At 41.3% G+C, this 19,832-nt stretch overlaps 1 protein-coding gene across 3 annotated transcripts; it reads right to left on the bottom strand.

Annotated features, from left to right (window-relative positions):
* Positions 1-211: 211 nt before the first annotated feature.
* On the bottom strand, positions 212-19,626 carry C4H12orf75 (chromosome 4 C12orf75 homolog). Of its 3 annotated transcripts, none has more exons than XM_048301622.1 (7): positions 19,493-19,626; positions 12,369-12,393; positions 6,288-6,323; positions 5,261-5,340; positions 4,440-4,517; positions 2,663-3,066; positions 212-1,599 (listed from the first exon to the last, which is right to left on the bottom strand). In XM_048301622.1, exons 1-5 carry the CDS (start codon positions 19,533-19,535, stop codon positions 4,510-4,512), a joined length of 192 nt encoding a protein of 63 aa, XP_048157579.1. In that variant the 5' UTR covers positions 19,536-19,626; the 3' UTR covers positions 212-1,599; positions 2,663-3,066; positions 4,440-4,509. The 3 variants fall into 3 exon arrangements, with proteins under 3 accessions (XP_048157579.1, XP_048157578.1, XP_048157580.1); XM_048301621.1 differs by having other exon boundaries at positions 4,440-4,475; positions 19,493-19,620; XM_048301623.1 differs by having other exon boundaries at positions 4,440-4,480; positions 19,493-19,615.
* Positions 19,627-19,832: the final 206 nt, after the last annotated feature.

Below are 19,832 nucleotides of genomic sequence, written 5' to 3'. Positions count from 1 at the left end.
GCTGGTCACAAACTGTAGTTTCAATCCTATGCTTTCCTACTCCAAAATTTTTCAAGATTCACAAATTCAAGCATAATATTTCTGGGCTGCCAAAGAATCTCAGATCTGAGATTCTGAGATTATAAAGCCCAAATCCACTCTTTGCTGAATTGTTTTCACTGGCACCTCAGCTCTGGCTGGAGAAACAGTAACCACTGCAAGGAAAATTGTATTACAGCCCCAACATTTAAATGTTTATTTTTCACAAATGGTAATTCAAGATGTTTTAACAAAACCAAAGTATATTTCTTAATAATAACTCTGTCATTCAATGGCTCCCTGTATTCAGTTCTCAGTTCTCCCATTGAACCATCATTTGAGTGCCTAAATATTCTCCAAGGATGCCGTCACATGCACAGCTGGCAGCTGGCATATAGGGTTTCTTTTCTGTTCCTTCTCCTAACAGAAATATCCATAGATTGTAAGTTTTGAAAGAGCAGATACACTCATTTCTCCATGAAATGTGATGTGCTTTTATTAACAAAGGCTGCTCACCATAGAGGAATTTTCATGAGCAGCAAATCAGTTCCCTAAGTGGAATTTGGCCAAGATAGAATACAGAGTCCTGTCACACAGTTTCTAGATTCGTGGATCCTTGGGAAAACAAAAGACGAGAGTGCAAATTGAAGACAAGGGCATGGCCCTAGCTCTTCAGTTTGGTGGGTACAGGCCTGCATAGCATAGATGAATATATGTCTATTTTAGAGGCTGCAGTCCATGATGGTGAACATTTGTCAGTTGGTCAGTAAAGTTTTGAGATTAAATGAGGCAGAGGAACAAAAATATTAAGAAACCACTGTACCTCCCACACATTCAGAGGATGAAACATTAAAAGACCAATTCTGCAAAGTGCTCCAAGCTTCTCTGTAGCTCTGCACAGGAAAAACAAGCAATGCTGTAAACCAAGGAAAGTACCCTTTTGCAACTGTCCCACCACCAGCTGCAAGGAGCTGTTCATCAGCAATCACCTCTTTCCTCCCTCCGCCCACACATGGGGCTTCAAATGTCAGTAGCAGAACAAGTGATGTTTGAGTTTAGCCCTGTCCACCTTTTTGATGATTCTTCCCAGCAACTGAAGAAGTGGGTAAACAACTGGGTTGATTACTGGCATCTGCTGTTGGCTTTCTGAGCACAAGCTGAACGCTGATATATCTTGGGACGACTGGTGCTTTTTCTGCTTTGGAAAAGACAATCATGATCAGGTCAGGCATGGGCCTAACTGCTTTGTACTAAATAGACTTGTGCTATGCAAACCATTTAGGCCATTTGTGGAACATGTGAAGTGAAAATTATACCCTCATGCTATGGTAAGCAGATAGGAAGAAAGCCTGAGTGTTTATCACTCAGTGCTACTTGAGTCCTCACCAGCCTGTCTTGCTAGAGCAAGACTCTGCAGATAGAATCTACAGACTTTCATTCATACTGCGAGATATTTTAACACCACATCTTAATCTTCAAGCTTATTTCATCTCCGTTTGAGGTCGACGGTCAAGAATGAGATGCATGTTTGTCTTCAGGAGCTGGAAGCCTGAAATCGTTGATAACCCAAGTAGCAGATTTCTAGAGAATAGCAATAAATAATGTCACAAATAATTAAAAGAGGACAAGAAAGGAATGCTTTAAAATATCTCTTTTTTCAAGCCTCACATCAAACTACCACTATTTAAAAGTCAAAGCTGCAAGTTACCAGATATCATAGTCAGTGGTGTTCATTGGTCATAATAGGTATCAGGGAAAAGGGCAGGAATTTCATGGTTCACAGTGGTTTATTCCTTCATGGCCACATTTTCTGTTTTGCTTTTTTCCTTTTAATTTTAAAAATGGTCATTAATGTACAGTAATATATTAATATGGTGCAGATTGGGGGTTTTTTGTTTATTTGTTTATTTAAAGTATATAGCATATCAAGTCCCATTAAAAAGAGTTTGACTAAAGAATTATGCAAAAGGCTTTAATAATTTAAATACTCATTCAGCCATATGTGAATGTACAATCTGTTTTATGTTCTGTGTGAAACTTACAATTGCTATTAACTTAATGGATTTTAACCTCAACCATTTGCTAAAGTAGTAATAACACTCCTTCTGCTTCAATTTGCCATACTGGAGATGCTTACAGATGAGTCAGGGATACAAAATTCTAACAGTGATCAAAAATCCTTTACAGGTTAGGAGGATGAAGCACTGGAGTTTAGTCCCACTATCTCTAAAAATACTATCACTTCTTCCTTATGCAAGGACATATAATTGTTGTTACATGGAATGGAACACATAATAGTTCATTTCTTTAGTATTTTTTTATATGTAATGCTTTATAAAAGAGATATAGCTGAAGAAAAATATAAACAGACACATAAATACTATGATGAAGTATATTGTTGTTATTTGAATCAATTTCCTTGAGCAATATCTTTTTCCAAGGTGAAAATTAAACACTAATATTTGTATCATGGTATAAAAGTGACAACAATAATTATAAAGAACCTTATGGCCTTATGCTTATTTCATCCTATTCTTAAGTTTTCACAGCAAAAATATTAAAATTTACAATATTCCCAAAAAGATGCAAACTTGTCAAATATATTACTCTGAAGTAAAATAACAATTAATTTACAGGAACCTACCATAGAAACTATTGAGTGGACAGTAGTGATGGTTTTCTATATAAAATCTATCAAAAATTGTTGGAGAAAAATATATGAAGCGTAGCTGATAGCTAATGGAGTCTGCAATATGGCCACAGAGAAATAAGTTGCAGATCATCAAAGTTAGCTCTTGTGCAGAAACATCCACCATGAGTTCACTAATTTCATCTTTCACGGGAGAACAGCAGGAGGTTTCCATAATGCAACTATCATAGGAAACTGATTCAACGCTGTACTTGAAGCTTTACCCGTAGTTGGAACTTGCAACAGTTTGGATTTTTTGGTGTTCTGATCTCTCTTGCTCTCCAGAAGGCTGTGTAAATATCAAATTCTTCAGCACAAAGACATCTCTCTCTAAAGCACTGGCAACTGGTCTTAGTAGACTGTTCAAAAAAAAGAAAGGAACAGATCTAGGTAGACTGGTAAAGCGTTAGTAGAAAAGCAATACAGGAACATTCTATACATAAACCAGAGAACTGGGTTGTCGTTAGAAGCTGAGAGATTTGTAGTCCATGAACTGCAGACACACATGCACATAGACTTGTGGAGCTCAGAGGACCCTTTGTAAATTAGAAGCTGCTCATCTGTGTAGGACTTGAGTCAGCAGCTAAGCTCTGGCCTTGCATGAATGAAGGCAAAGTGCACTTTTGGCTATTTTAAATAGCAAAAAATGTCAAGTGATTGACTCTATCCAGCCTCAGGCATTCAGCTAAAGCACCTAGACAAGGACTTAAGTAACCCAGCCTCTGTTCATGAACCACAGACAGAAAGGTGCAACCTCAAGACGGTGCTTGAGCCTTGCCCTGGTCAAGGGTGATGGTGTTTCTAGCTTAGACATCTCAGCCAGGTTACTGAAATTAGCTGTGAAGATCAACTGAAGTGTTCCCTGTTTAAGAGTGCCCCTAGAAAAGTCCATGGGGCTTTAACCACTCATATAATAAAGACACTTATTATATGTGTTCTGCTCTGCAAGGCCTGTGTCCAGCACTGGGACCAGTCAAAACTGTTTCTGGCTCTTCACCTACATTAGGAAAGGGCTCTGCTTCTTATGGAAATTGTTGGCAGCTTAATAATTTTCAGTTCCCCACTGGATAGACATCAAAACAGTTCCCTATCAAAATTTGTCAATGTTCATTTAGTTCAAGTACTGAACAGAAACTTCGTTTATTTCTTCTGCAGACATGAACTTATAAAGGACTTTTTTTAAAGTTAGTTAGTCAAAACTCTTTACTCAGGAATAGACCCTATAAATCTTCAATGTCCTATTTTAGCTGGTGGAAAATGAAGCTCCCACAGGTACTCCCACAGCAAGGGGAAAGCTCCAATACATTACTTAGTGGGTGACACACCGGTCCTCAAAGTCCTCCCGAAAATGGAGATGTTTTCTAACTGCAAAATCCTCATTGCTGGAAAAATCTTTGTCTCTGCAGATGCTGATCTAAGCACTGCTGATGTACCTCTCGTGGGAGGTCTTAGTATCACTAAGGACATTCGACTTTTACTTGTTCCCAAATGAAGTAATAGAGAGTTTCCTTGCTTCTCAATCCTCACCAAGAAGACGACTGTACCACTGTCTAATTTATATCAGCACCCACTGAGAACTGGTCCCTGGTCCAGCCTTTAGAAATGTGATGCAGCTGGAGATGTAACTTGGTGGTTCCCTGACCAACTTAGAGCATCACAGGAAGCATTGCTACCTTGTCCCTGTTCAACAAATACATGCCAAGCACACAATGTTAATCAAAACATACTGTACCTCCAGCTGTTTGCATCTTGATGTCTTTATTTCCTTCTAATCTTAATTAGAAAACAAAAGACAAAGGTGGTTAAAATACTAAAAAAAAAAAAAAAAAATGCAACGAAGTTAGTACTATTTCAAAACCAGCTACTTTTATTTTGGTTAATAATGTTCCTGTTTTTCATTTTCTTGTTTTGCAGCAAATTTTGGAAGCACCAGTCAGTGACTAAGCTCTGTGCTGTACATATGTGACAGCAGCATTTTTTTGTGTTAAACGAAAAGAATATTACATTATTTCATAATGATATGTTTATGACTTGTCAATTAAATAGCTATAAATCTAATGCTTTTTCCCCACTGCTCAAAAATATAACATGGAAAAGAAACAGTTTCTGCTGGGTTTCATGTAAGAACAGAAATAAACCTGAAAGCAAGCACTTACTAACTGTTATTACTGGAATTCACCACAATGCAAGTAAATACCTTCCAAACTAAAAATAGCGCTGTGGCTCTGCAAGTGCATCTATCACAGCCTCTTAGTCCTAACAGGGTTTTGTTTTCTTTCAATTCACAGAGCACTCAGAGTGTGGAGAAGCTGTTCAGAAGATCATGTACCTACACTGTCATCATCTGCTCTAGGAACGTTCTGCAAAAGTGTGTTAAATTTTTAATAAATGGGAACAATCCCTTCGACAAGTATAAATAGCCCCACTGCCTTAAGAGGCTTCAAGGCTAGCCAGTCTGCCTGAAATCATAATTGATTTTTAAAGGATGTGCATCCTAGTAGATCAAATAAACCCCAGAAAGGAGGAGAAATGCAGTCCACAACCTGCCAGTACCTTTGGGTGCAGCTTTCGTCTGACTGGGAGCCATGGCAGCTGCGTCCGACGGCAGGCCCACGTAGACCCCACCATAGTTCCTGGTGCAGAGAAACCATTAAAGGCACATCAGAGCTCAACTGGCACACTTCTCCCTGTGAAAGGAGCTATTTTTTTCACTCAGGTTCCTGATATTGATCACTAGATCCCAACTGTCTTGTGATAACAAACTCCACCCACCCAGCTTCTGAATATATCGAGCTGAGGACAGAGCTAATCTGACACTGATGTTCAACACTGGCACCACCAAAGCACCTCACTTCAAACAACACCCACCAATTAAATAGTGCTTTGACCTCATTAATAAATCGGACCTTCCTCCTCCTGCTTAGGGTCACACTTGGAGAAATACTGTTAATAGTAAGGAGCACGAGTGTCTTAGGTACATTGATAGACCAACCCTCTCCCCTTCATGGACTTGCAGAGGATAGTTTCTGGCTACAAAAGGCCTGTATGAAAAGCAGGGACAGATACAGGGAAGTAAAAAACTGGGTCCTTAAAGCCTCTGCTGTGCTGGGAGTTACTCACAGAGGCTCCCTTTACACTGCTCTGCCCTGTTAGGTGGTGAATTAATCACACCTCCTCCAGCTCCTGGGGTTCTGAGCCAATTTCTAATTTTCTTGATGATAGACTCACGCTTCCTTCAACTTCCAGCCCAGCAGAGATCTCCCACCAGTGCTAATGGCATCTCCTGTGGCACTGTTGGTGAGAAGGCAGAGGCCACCGGCCCTTATTGAGCACACTACCTGCAGCGGCGAGATAATGTGCTCTTTTTGCCACAAAGTTACCACCTTCCCAACTCAGTAACAGGCTGGGTGGACTCGTCATATACTTGACTCTGTGTGAGATTTCCTCCTCTCTTTTTGTTTCTCCTCTGCTTTGCTGGTGCTGGTGGGAGTTAGGAGGAGGGAATGGATATGTAACTGGTGGCAGGACTCACTGCAGCCTATTGCACATAAAGGTAGGCCTGGCTGAGCAGAGCACCTACCTCCTTTTGTCATCATCTGATATGGATTCTTCTGCTCTGCAACACCGAAAGATAAAAAGCATGTTAGCAGATTGTTTCTTTCAGCTGCTCCATGACTGTCTGGGTAAATTCAGGAGCAAGGGAAGAAGGGGACTATTACTTAACCCAGTTTAATTTAGGACATACACCATTCAACAAAGTACTCACACAGGTATAAAAAAAGGACAATTTTCCAATATAATGTACAGGAGGAAGAAAAGATTGAGAAAAGATGCAGCTTACTTTTTATGACCCCCACCAGTGACATCTGAAAGTAGATTTGGGGGCAGAAACATGTGAATTTACACTCTTCCTGAGTGAGTCCCCACACTACTTCCCACATAAAAGGAACATTAGGCTCTGCATGTAACAGGAGCAAGCCTGGACTGCTATTCCCCCAAAAGATGACTGAAAGGGACTGGGTGTCTGTGCTGGCATGCGATTGTGGATGAAGAGAGAGAAACTTTCACAGCAGCTATTACAGAAGCCAGAAGCTGTTACAGGGCCTCTTTATAAAATGAGGCACTGCAATTCCTGAATTCGGTTGTTTGCAAACCAAATGCTGTTTTTAATCCCATATAAATGGGCAATTAATTCTCCTTTAACTTTAGGGTAAAATCACAGGGCAGTCTGTAGATCAATAGAGAGTCACTGAGGTTTGATTCGTCCCAATTATGTACTGTCCAGTGTAGCTGCACTGGAGCAGGGGGTAAAGTAACCAGCATTGATGTGAAGAAAGATGTAATACAAAAAATATAAGGAATTTATTCTCACTCCTTCAGTGTACAATGCCTGTGCTGCAGTCTCAGTCTGTGTCCCAACATCAGTGTTCACACAAATCACTCACCCACCTTTGATTAAATTTGGATTTTGAGCTCTACTTCCATGGCTGGGTATGGATGGGGCAGCAGCTGCACTTTAGCTTGGTCTGCAACCAATTTATTTATTCTAAAAGGTTGATGCGCCTACAGTTTAATCATTGGGGCTCTATGTCCTTACAGAGCGCTGAAGCCAATGGGATTTTGGCCTGAAGAGCACAGGGCTCACAGCAAGATGCAGTCTTAAGTGCAAGAAAATGGCCTTAAACCTCCTGGGAGGGCAGCAAATGCCTTAAAAATACTGCTACAACTTGGAAATTTTCTTACATCTACCTTCTTTCTAAGGGGCGGAACATTACCAACCATCCTTTCTGCACGACCACAGTGAATAAGGGTACACAGGTCCTTTTAATAGTAGAGGCTTGGAGTAAATCTTATTATTTTGCAATTTTATTTGTGCAGGGCATAGCACTCTTCGTCTGCTGTCTGTTTACATCTTACCACTCAAGAAAGACTGATCAAGACTCATTCCCTGGCCCTTCTGCCACCCCTTCCTAGAGGAACTAGAGCCACTTCAGAAGGCATTTCCCATCTCCTGTCACCCCATGTGGTCACCTAAGTCATCTTACTGTCCTCACGCACACAGCCAGAGAATGCAGAGACTTTTTTTCTTGAGGACTGTGAAGCTGCTCTGTCCTAGTGTGGGCCAGTTTCTCCTGAAGAAAATGGAAAGCCTGTGTATATCAGTGGGTGGAAACGAGGATGCATTTTCAGGAAAAAAAAATAAATTCTACTTTAAGAAAGGGACTTTGGGTCCCAAAAGATTACAGTCATTTCTGTTGAACCAACCGAATGTGTCACAGGACTGATTTTCTCATACAATTGGGAACATTTTCTGTAATCCAGATTAACCATTGCCCAGAGAAAAGAGTCCTTTAAAAGCACTGACAACTTCATGCACAGCTTGCAGCCTCTAAAATGGAGTTGTAAGAATAATAATCAATATTGTCCAACAGGAAATTAATGTCAATGTTTAAAAAAAAAGAAAAAGATTCTAGTAGGAAACAGGGCCATTTTCTTCTGTTCCAGAAATGTTTTGTAATATGGCATCACAGATCATTACTCTAATTCTCTCACCAAAACAAATTATCCAGCTCTATGATTAAGCAGATGAGGGTTTTTAAACACTTTGCTTTCTTCCTTTCCTCTTACTAGCTATAAATCAAAGCAGTAATTTTGCAATACCTTTTTCTTCAAATGTACGACAGCAAAAATAATCTGGGATTGTACAGACCACAGCTCTTGGGCTGGGTGATGACTGGGGGCAAACTGTTGTGGCCCTGCCAGAAAAGAGGGAGTGAGCAGAGTTAGGAGGAACATGGGAGTGTGACAGGGAAAAGAAAGAAAAATTCTGGTGATGGCACTTAAGGAAGAAGCCATTTTACACACCTTTCTGGGGGCTCAGGAAGGAATGCTGCCCCAGTTTATTTACTACACATATTCACACACCTCTTGCCTTCACACATGGTGGCTCTGATGCCATGATGACTTTTTGCCTTTTCTTTTATACCCCTGTTATACCTTTTTTACAACTTCTGTATTCTTAGTGCTTTTTGCCTATATTCTTGGACTCATTTGTCAAGCTGAGAGACTAAACATTTTAGAAGCTTCGTATCTAGGGATCAGTGTGCCCCAGACCCCAAGGTCCTCTCCAGAACACATTTTGTAAACTGAGATAGAACCGTCCAGGGGAAGGCTCCTTGGGGAGGGGAGCTCACTTGAGCCTCTCCTTGGGGAATCTTTGATAGATATGCTAATTAGTAAAACCTATAATGTTATACCTGGTCTTTTGGGGGTGTGCATTGTGGTGTGCATTTTGGTGCATTCAACCTGGACATAGTGCACCTGAGGATCCTTAAAATAAATGCCAAGGTAAAATCTCTTTTCCCCTTCTAACCATGTTTGACTCTTGATTTTAACACCAGGAAAAGGCATAAGCTCAAGACCCCTTTTGAAAGGTGCCCACTAATTTCACACGTTTCGTGTCTGCTGAGCCACTGAGGCAGGTGCTGCTTCTGTGCCCAGGCTGGGTGAACACAGGTGGCTCTGGGGAGCAAAGCTATGACAGCAACGCTCAACCACGCGGGAGTGCGACTGGAGAGAAGCTCCTTTGGTTTCAGCAGTGCTCCCATTGCCAAGTCTCCTGGGCTCAGAGACATGGATACAGGAGTCCAGTAGTCCTGCAGGGAGAGCAAAGCTAGGATAAGCTTTTCTGCACCAGGAATAGACAGCAAAAGGAACTTAACAGTCCAAGGTGCTTTGTGCTGATCAGCTGCTGTGTCGCTGCCTCAGATGCTGTTGACATCTGCAGAAGAACTGAGAGCACGGTTTTCAGCAGGTAGCATGGGCAGTCCTGGAGCTAACAGGCAGATTTAACAGCAAGTCCATATAACAGCATTCTACTTTCAGCTGAATAAGTGTTTCTTTTGGTAAGGTTTTGTCTGTCCCAAGAGGCTTCCTGTCACCCAAAGTCTGAAAAACAAACTTTGTTCATATGTCAGCTTTTACATCCATCAGTCCTATGTCTATTTGATGGTAAAAGAAGCTACCGTTTCTCACTTATTTTAAATGTCAAATGAGAGGCATTCACACTAATTCATTCCATCCACATTTTTCTTACCTCAGCTTTTATGACTCTGTTTGTGCTGAGCATTACACAGACTCTTTCTAGCTGTGCTCAGTAGTCCCACCAGAAATGATTCCTTGAACTTTGAACAAGTGACAGACAACTACTCCTCAGATTCTTGGTGTTTCTTGGGAACAAGGGCCTGCCATTTGTATTTGATGGATTTCCTCTCAATATTTTGAAACAGGCTTGAGCTGTTGTGTCCTTTCCTTCCTGCTGTAACTAATCTTCCCCCAGACTTAGCCACACACTGAATATCGCAGGCATTGCATTACTTTGCAGCATATCCTTTACTTCTCCTACAGCTAAGCTTTTCCAGTTAGCAGTGATGAATGCTTCTTTATTAGTGGGGCAGGAGCATGGGCTGAAGCTGGCTGACAGATTCTGGGCTGGAGCACGGAGGGCAGACGCATTCTCAGAGCATATGTCCTTCTTGTCGCCACACAGCCCTCAGTGTCACAGCGCTTTGCAGGGGAAGATCATATCATCATCCCTGTCTTACTGGTGGAGAAACTCCGGGCCCCTAGGGCAAAGCAGCTTCCCTGCAGTCACCCAGGAGGGCTCAGAGCAGGATCCAGCCCTCTCTCCTTCCATCTGGCTGCTTACTCCAGGAGACATGGTGCTTTGGCAATGAGTCACAGTCAAGAAATGAGAAATCTCACGTTAGAATAACCAGATTCAGTATCAGAGTATGCTGTAAGGATGGACACACCTAAACGCTTCTCTGGATCAGAACTGATATGACTGAAATTTGACAGTAAAAAAAAAAAGGGGGTCATTTAAAGAGAAGCTTTAGCTGATGAAAGTAAAAAGGTGTAAAAAGCTTCTGTGGATCTATAATGTTAGTTAATATAAATCTGCTTTGTTCATTTCTATGAAATAAAAATAATTTTTCTGATATTTTACTTCCGTCATAAAAATCTTTTGTTAAATATTAGAATGCCTGATTAGGGCTTTTGGGTCATCACTGCCATTCCTCATTAGTAGATCTGTGTTTCTAACATCTGATGAGAAGGTTTTAGAAGAAGATGCTATTACTCACATGGGTTGTTTGGCTGGCTCCACTATCCTTAATCTGAATGAGTAATAGCTCCAGGATTGACCCTTCCCCTTTGTTGAAGACTGCACTAGTAATTAATTTTTTTCTAAGTTATCTCAATACTATTTTGAAACATGACAGATGAACTCACACTAATAAGTAGGATGCTTCCATTTTAACTCCTGCAGCCTGGCTCTATAAATGCTTCCACACATATAAACACAGTTCTACACATCCCCATTCCTTCAAGCACAGGAACATGCCTACTACATTCATAATTTAACAGTGCGTGCAATTCTGAAATTTAAAACTACTGATAAGCAAAGAGAAAGATGCAGTTCTAAGTCAGTCCTTAAATCATCTAAATTGAACAATAAAAAATATAAATAATATCAATTAAACCAGTGGGTTTGTAAATACAGAAGTACTGAGGGCAGTGATGCTGCAGGCTGCATCAAGAAGAGGTTCCTTACAAGATTGCCTTCTGTAATTTATTTATTGTCTGGCACTGCAAGCCTAGAAAACAGACTACAGAGGTAACACAGATCTCAAGAGTATCTGTGGCAACAGTGTTGATCAGCCAAGTGACACCTGTTAGTTCTCAGCTGTGCTCTGTAATAGCAAGGACAAGCCTGTTGTTAAGCTCTTCTCTCCACTTGTTTATCTGACTTGACTGCCCTCATTTCTACACCAGGATTCCTCCATCTAATTAGAGTAGTTATTCCAAGTGAAATAAATAAAACAGAAGAATGTTCCTGTTGCATAACATAACAATCTTTCCCAGGTCTCTCAGTTGCAAACTCTAGTGGCAAATACCAATTACATGAAATAGAAGAAGGCAAGACCTTGGGAGGAGTTTTTATGGTTTCCTTTGATAGAAAAATAAATTTATGGCTGAATAAAGCTGTGCCTGTACACTTCTGTATCAGCAAATAAAAATAGCTCTATAAAAGACTTTGCACATTTGGAGAAAAACAGGATGGGTAGGGCTGCCCTCTGCTAGCCTGCATCAACCTAATAGATACTATCTTTAATGCAGAGAATACCTAGAGAAGGTGGGTACTTTGAAAAGGAAGTTGGATGGGTTAGTGGGTCTCATGCAAAGAGGGGAAATTTGTCTCAGTGGCTTTCTAAATCTCTCACTGGGCCTGGTGGAAATTTATGTGCTGGCTTCATACAATTACTTGGCCTATGGTAAAAGGTGCACTGGCACACGACAGGGAAAGGCAGTCTGAAGTAACAAAACCACCTCTGTGAGACAACTGCCTCAACAGAAGCAGAGAAAAGAAATTTCTGTTAGAGAAACAACAAGCAAAGAAATCTGTAGAAAAGTAAACAAGACAAGGAGTTGTTTTGTGGAGATGAAAGCTGTCACTAAAGACAGTAAACATCTGGTAGTGTTGATTATACGTTAGGAGCCAGATGAATCATGTATGACTAAATCTGGTGTAAGGCTAGTAGGACTGAAAATATGTCCAGGGTTATATACTTAAAAGAGTAGAGTAGAGTAGAGTACTTACACATCTTTTGTAGTCCCTGTAGCACCTAGGAAAAAAAAAAAACAAAAGCCAAACATGTTTACCAGGTAATGGCATAATCCTCTAAACCAACCAACAGTGCAGTAATAGTTTTTCTGTCTTTCTGTCCTAAACAACACAGTAGCAACAAAAATTTGCTACTGTCAGATTGTTCAGATTATCCTTAATGATTATCCATACTATCCCTTAAATCTATCACATCTGGGCCAGACTCTCAGTGTGTGAAAATGATGCTGCTGTGGGCCAGTGCCCAGGTGCAGTCACTCAAGATGGGAGCAGCATAAGAAAAAAATAATCCTTCTGAATTTTATATCCTTCACTTTGCTCAGTCCTCTGGTGGCTTTGTCTGCTACAAAGCTGGCACAACTAACCAAGCAGTTACTCCCAAATGCCTGATTATTCTGCCATTTGATGCAGTTGTAGAGCTGGCACTACGTGTGTAAAATGCTGCCTCGTTCTTCCTGCCAGATAAACAAAGTTTTATAAAATGACTAGACAGAACTAATATAAACATCGGGACACAACCCATCCAAAGCCCAAGACATCTAAGGAGATCAACCAGCCCTTAATTCATCTTGGTATTTAACAAAAAACCAGAGACAAAAGCTGCCACCTGCCTGCCTGGTATAAGGGACTGACTTTTTTTTTTTGTGACTCAGATGTTTCTTGTTGGGAGAGAAACATTCACTGAAGTAAAAACTCTTTCTTGTTCCTTCCAAGTTACTAATGTTATGTTGTTCTTGCTAGTCTATAATTCAGCTGAGTAACCAGTAAATTATCCCTTCTGTTAATTACAGAAGTTAGGGCAGACATTAGAAAAACCTTTCACTTCTTTCCTCTTAGCTGGAAAAGGTGATCTGAGCTCACTGTGAAGAAACTGCAGTAGCCAATCACAAAGAATTTTTGGGTTTGGAGGTAGGTTGGGGTTTTTTCTCCTATGATACTTCATTTCTTGGAAAACTTTTATTTTTTCTGCTGCTGAAAAATATACATAAACAGCAAATACCTTTCATCTCACTTTGATGTGTAAGAATATGCCTTCTGCATTCTTATTTTAAACAGGAGGAAGAATAGTCCTGCAAGGCTTTCCAGCTCTGTCTACCTGAATGGAATGCTTGAATGGCAGAAAACATCACCCTCTACAGCTAATTCCTGAACATAATATCATTCCCATTTCCTATGACGTGACTATCCCTCCTTTTCCCAGCAACAACACAGACTAGACTCGTACAAGACTGTACACATTTCTGCGGCTAGTCTTGCTTCCAGAGTCAGCAAAATGTCACTAGGGCTGTATATATCAGCAGAAAGCCTTAATTAAGTTGGACAGAGTATCTCTATCACAATAAGCTCAGGCCCTTGCTTTAGAACTTTACCAGGCAGCCTTCTGAGACTTTTTAGCTTTGCAGGCACATCTATGAAGCATTACATGTAAACCTCTCAAATTAATTGTGTCCAGGTGGAAGGCTAGCATTGCTGTGTGAGCTCAATCTCTGCCTCTGTACGGAGACATTTTCTGCTACCAAGGCTAGTTCATCCAGAGTCAGCTCAGCAATGAGCCTTCGGGGCACCACCCTGTACACCTAGACAGAACCCAGGCATCAGCAACACTTCAGACAACATGTGTTTTGAAAAGCCTAGCTGGAGCTAGCAGGATTTTTAATTTTTTCCAGAAGAAATTATTCCTTTGCTGTGCCTATTCTGCACGAGGGCCATGATTTTCCTATTTTTGGTCTAAACTTACTGCAATCAAAATCAGTTTCTCTAAAAAGGTTCATGGTCCTTTTTGAGGCCTTTGCTGAGACTTTTCTAAGTCTAAGCACCCTGGACACCCATCTGAAAAAGGTGTCTTCCTTGCAGGAAGTACAGCAAAAGTACGGAGTGTTTAATACACAAACTGAAATCTCAAGCTGAGTGAGAAGAATTGTGTGCCTACAGTACTGCTACACTCCCCAGAGGTGATTCTCAAGTTCCAGTCAATCACAGGGCACACTTCAGCATCATATCCATGTTCAGTGCCATGCTGTCTTCAATGCATTATGGTACCAACACATTCTCCCTCTGGAGACAGGAGATGTCCTTCAGACCCATCAGCCTGGGCTTTGTGTAGAGCTATACAGCCATGAACCTGTGTTTGGAAATATGCCACTAACAATCACACATGGCAGCACTTTTTTCCTTGGGACATTAGCAAGGGTACCACTGCTGAAAAATCACTTCAGGGTTTTGAAATGCATGTCACACAAAAACTTTGAGAACTGAGTATGATAAAAAAAAAAATTCACTTTTTAAGAGATCAGTTTTACCTTTATAATAAATATTTTTTAAAAAAAACATATATAAAGAAATACATTGTTTTCTACTTTTTTATAAGGACAGCAAACCAGTTTATCCTCACATTCATTGATGGGATTCCATTAATTTCAGTGGGGTTATTTCTCATTTTCACCAGCAAAAGTGAAACAAGTGTTTGGTTCAAATTCCTTCAAGTACCACTAAGGTAGCTGACTACAGATCTGAAAGTGTTTCCAGTTAACAAAGGAGTTTTCTTCCTGTGAGAGTTCTGAGCTTGCAAATGAACATCATTTTACCTAGGTGTACCATAAAAAAACCTGTGTAAAAGCTTATAAGGTTTTGTTCATTAGGGAGCTAGAACACTCCTTATACACAGATATTATTTCTCAAGGAACCCAAAAACATTTCATTTCATAGGGACATGTTTATTTGTAAAGTCCAATCCATTCACCCTCACCCCGTTACTTCACTGACATATTTGTCTAACTCTTGCGTGTTTAGTGAGCAACACAATTTTATATCTACTCAAGTGCCTTCTGCCAGGAGTTCAGCCAAAGAATCTTGTTTACCACCAATCAGCAAACACCCTATAGCTCGTTCCATAGCAGCAAGGCTTAGTGCTCTCATAGATACGACGGTTTCCATATATGACTTGACAAAAGCCTCACATACTTAAAAGCTTGTCCATTTTTTCCCACTGTATCAGCCTGGCCTAAAAAAAGGCAGCACTTGACCCTACAAGCCTTGTCTTGATAGGCCCTTGTTTGTTTGGTTTTTCAAAACCTGCCTAACCTCAGCAAGAGATTGAAGAGTAGCCATGAAGCCACATCCATAAAAGATAGGCAATAGTTAATTGTCCTGAATGACCTCTCTGCTCACACCATTTACACAGCAGGACCACAGGTGCATTTTGGCATTTTAGAGCTGCAGAAGGAGAAGAAAGAGTACAGCCTGCAAATAAACATGGCCCATTCAGCCACACATTGCACTGAGCCCCAGTGATTACAGAAGAAAAACATCCTGTCTAGAGCGTTGGAGCTGTGATCCCTCAAAAAACCCTCAGAGCATTTAAACAGTCGCAAATCAAAAAGAAGAAGAATTTATCCCAAAGCATCTTCCATTAGGTGAGAGGGGGTTTTGCTCTTCCAGAACAACAGCAGCTTCTCTCGGTGACACTGCAGGATTTCAGTAAATGCAGGCCTAATGTGAAAGACGGTTGAGAGAAATTGATAGCCACAGACGATATTGCTCTGTGCTGAGAAATGCATCAGGAGTGAAGTCAAGAGACAAATCTTCAGAAAAACATAAAAAGCATGAGAGGCAACCATTCACATGAATAAACACATGGATACAAAAAATGCCAGGACCTGACTTTAGAGCAGATTACAAAACATTTTCCTAATTTTTTTAATGGACAGTGCCCTAGGACATTTTCTTGAACATCAAATTGTTACAAAAAGCAAATAAATCCCCTCCAAATTATACATATGTACATGCAACTGTTAAGATTAAAAATGAGTTTTCTACTGTAGTCTCCTTTGTGATGTGCTCCAACAGTCAGCAATATGAAAGTGCGTTCTAACATCAATGAATTTATTCTATTTATACCCCACTGTAACTGCAGACAGGATTATATCAATTTGTTTCAAAAATTATAAAAATTATTACTTCAGCTCATCAGGTAGGAGTTCTCAACACAGACTTGACCCAATCAATGGAATGGCACGATGTCTTCCTGGGCATTGCACCAAACTTGAAGTTAATAAATCTCTTAAAACTTGGTGTGAAAGTTCTCCTTCATCATAACTTGACTGTATTTGAAGCTTTCCACAGACTAACAGCTTCTCTATATATTTAAATTAAGGCTAGACTGACAGCCTCCTAAGATTACCATAATTTAAGGTGCTGTCATTGCTACTGCAATAGATACGGAAAGGAGGAGGCAGTTAGAATTTTTTAGTGAAGAATCACTAGAATGAAGGGAAATGCCTTAACTCAGAAAAAAAAAAGTAAATTAATGTTTAAGAGCATATTTTTAAAAGAAAAAAAAATGAGCTATTTTTGAGCTTCTAAAACTCCAGGAAATATCATGAAAGAAGGATATGTAAAATGAGATAACAAAACATAAGGAAAACAGCAAGTTGAGAAATAAAAAATAAGTATAATCCATAGCTAATACGTAAAATAGCTAGGTAATTTAAGAAGGTTGTATATACACCAGTTTACTTAGATAACTGAAGTTGACATTTCCCAATTGAAGAGCTTTTTGCCACTGTCTGATACTCCATAAAGAACATTTGAATGCTGTGAGTTATAATGATGTTCTGGAGTACTGCACCACAGCCTGAAATGTTATTCTAGATCATGTCTATTAGTTTAGATCTCACAGACCATAGAGCTGAAAGCTCTGATGTCATTCTAGCCATGAAACAGAAGATAATATCATTAGCTGAACTATCACCATATATACATCTGCTTAGGAAAAATCAAATTAGGCTACAATAGAAATTTTACCAGAGTAAGAAAATGGGGATTGGCGTAACACATTTAATGTATTCCGTGAAGTACGCTACAATATTGTACTTAGTCATACGATATGACAGAGAGTGCTACAGGTTAATTACATGTTATGCACCTCTAGCTTTGACATTACTGACTATACAATAGTCATAACTTTAGCATTAAAGATGCAGTCATGCTGTGCACGCCACAAAATTAGGTTGTATTTACACAGTCTTCACATCTTTCGGTTAAATTGTGAGTTGCACTTTCCTTGAAAGCTCGAGGATTCAGAATAAAAATGGTAAGTCTTGTCCTTCCCTTCTATAAAATAATTTTAGTTTTATTAGACACACTTTGTAAGGAATGTTAAATGAAGTAAATAAATAGTAAACATCTGACATCTTACTTTTATTACTAGCTGTTCTGTATTGTAAGATCATAGACTGTACAGATTAATTTCTGACTGACAGTGGTGAAAGTGAGAAGAGAACTGGACCTTTCAGAGCTGCATTCAATATGGGGAGGTCTATCAGTGCAACAGTAATAATTCCATTATAGTAATGATGTGTTTTATGCGGCATGGTTGGTTTTTACCTGCGCTAAGCCCTTGGAGATCTGTGGAACATTTCTGAAGAGCATGTGAAAGGTTACCAAAAAATGCAAGTTCAAATATTTTATGTATAACGTTATAAATAAGTTTAACTATCAAAGGGGTCAGACCTTCAGTGAAAATACTTTATGTATCTACAAGCCAAAACCTGTTGAAGGCAACTACCTCTAATGCAACGGGACACCTTTAAACAAACTTTGAGTTCAAAATAATTCACTAAATAGTACTGTTGTCAGAGTTAGTCTGTTTGACATTTACCCATTTGTACCCTGGTACAAGTTCCACAGGGCAGCCAGAGCAACATTAATTTAGAAACTACCACAAATGGACTAGTAATTGACTCAACATTTTTGTCTGAACGTCTCTGAAGCTTGCACTGGTGCTTTTACCCAGCAAGCAGAAAAGGGATGTGAACAAGCATCACCCCAGTGGTATGAAACTAGACTGGTCATATACAGAAAGAACTTCCAGTCACAGCAGTGTGGGAATCAACTAAAGGGAGAGAATTCATGTGTGCAAATAGGGCAGCTCTAATAAGAGCACTGAATGTTCAAGCAAATTCACACAGTGCATTCTTTATGGATGAGAGAGGCCTCTGATAGACAGACATAGTACCTAAAACCCAGCTTACAATCATTTAACATAAACCGAGTAAGGAATGGTAGAATCACATTCTCCTCTGAGTGTGAAGTGCAGAGTTGAACAGGTAAACCAGCAACATACCCCACAAATGTACACACATAGGTACACCCTAGAGAAGGCAGCATCATTCACATTCACACAGGCATGACCAAGTCAGGACTAGCACTGCCCAAGGCACCACGGAAGCTCTGGTTAAAGCAAGTCAAAACAGTAAGAGATGGGGACCCAGTAATTCTAAGTGGTCCAACTATTATTTTGCTGTGTATTTTCAAGAACTGAAAGCTCACTAGTGCATCTGAAAGACTTGATAAAGGTACTGGAACAGGTGGCAATGTTTGCCAAGTGCAGCTAGGATGAAAAATGATTGAGAAATGCTCATATTATAATTACAGGGTGAAGGTCCACTTATCAGTTTCCATGTACTTTCCTTTTCTGCGGGGGCTGGGGGGAGGAAGAGCACAACAGCACCATCTTCCCAGATCTTATCTCTTTTGAAAATAGCAGTGAACAAATAAGGGAGCCAGCTGGACGCACCAGCCAGCAGTACACATTAACATGCATGAAACCTCAATCATGAAATAGCCTCCAACTTCTCCAACAAGCAAAAGGAGAAGATGTGGCACAAATTCATTTCAGAAGTGGCATTCGTGGCCTTATAGGGAAGCGAAGAGGATGGAGCTGACACCCCCGGCGGGATCCTTACGTCCAGCTCCCGGCCTGGGCTTGCCGTGCCTTGGGCAGCTGCTGTCGGAGGTGGTGATTCTAGCGACAACCGGGCACCAGAAAGCCGCCGGTGCCCGCGGCAGGCCACATCACTCTCTCTCCCCTGAGCAAGCGGATCAGCCTCGGGAGAGGAAGATGCTCTTGCAAGAGGGCGGGCAGTGATTCCCGCGGCTCGGACGGGCTTTCCCCGAGCCGGGGGCTGTATCCCCGCCGGGTGCGGGTGCGTGCCCGCCGCCGCCCCCCGCCACGCAGTCCCCGCAGGGCTGCCCCAGCACGGCGGGGATGCTCGCCCCGCCGCTCGCCCAGCCCGGCCCGGCCCGCCCCGCCGCCCTACCTCGCCCGCCCGCGCCGCCGGCCGTGGAGTTGCCGCAGCCCATGGGCGCTGCCCTGGCCGGCGCTGCGCCCGCCGGTGCGGTGCGGTCACGGGAGACAGCCGGCGGCGGGCGGAGCCGGGTGAGAGATAAAGCCGCGGGGACCCCTCCTCCTCCTCCTCTTCCTCCTCCTCCTCCTCCTCCTCTCCTCCTCTCCTCCCCACCCATCGCCCGGGAAACCGCCGGCCCCGAGAGCCGCTTCCCGGCCCCAGCCCCGGCCCTTCACCGCACCCCTGTTCGTCCCCAAGGAAAGCCACACCCCGCTTCCCAGGCTGTCCCCTCGTCCGGACGGGCTGGAGCTGC

The sequence above is a fragment of the Corvus hawaiiensis genome, chromosome 4, assembly GCF_020740725.1.
Source record: "Corvus hawaiiensis isolate bCorHaw1 chromosome 4, bCorHaw1.pri.cur, whole genome shotgun sequence".
NCBI lineage: Eukaryota > Metazoa > Chordata > Aves > Passeriformes > Corvidae > Corvus > Corvus hawaiiensis.
The sequence above is the reverse complement of the archived record's forward strand: the minus strand, read 5'-3'. Positions and strand labels throughout refer to the sequence as shown.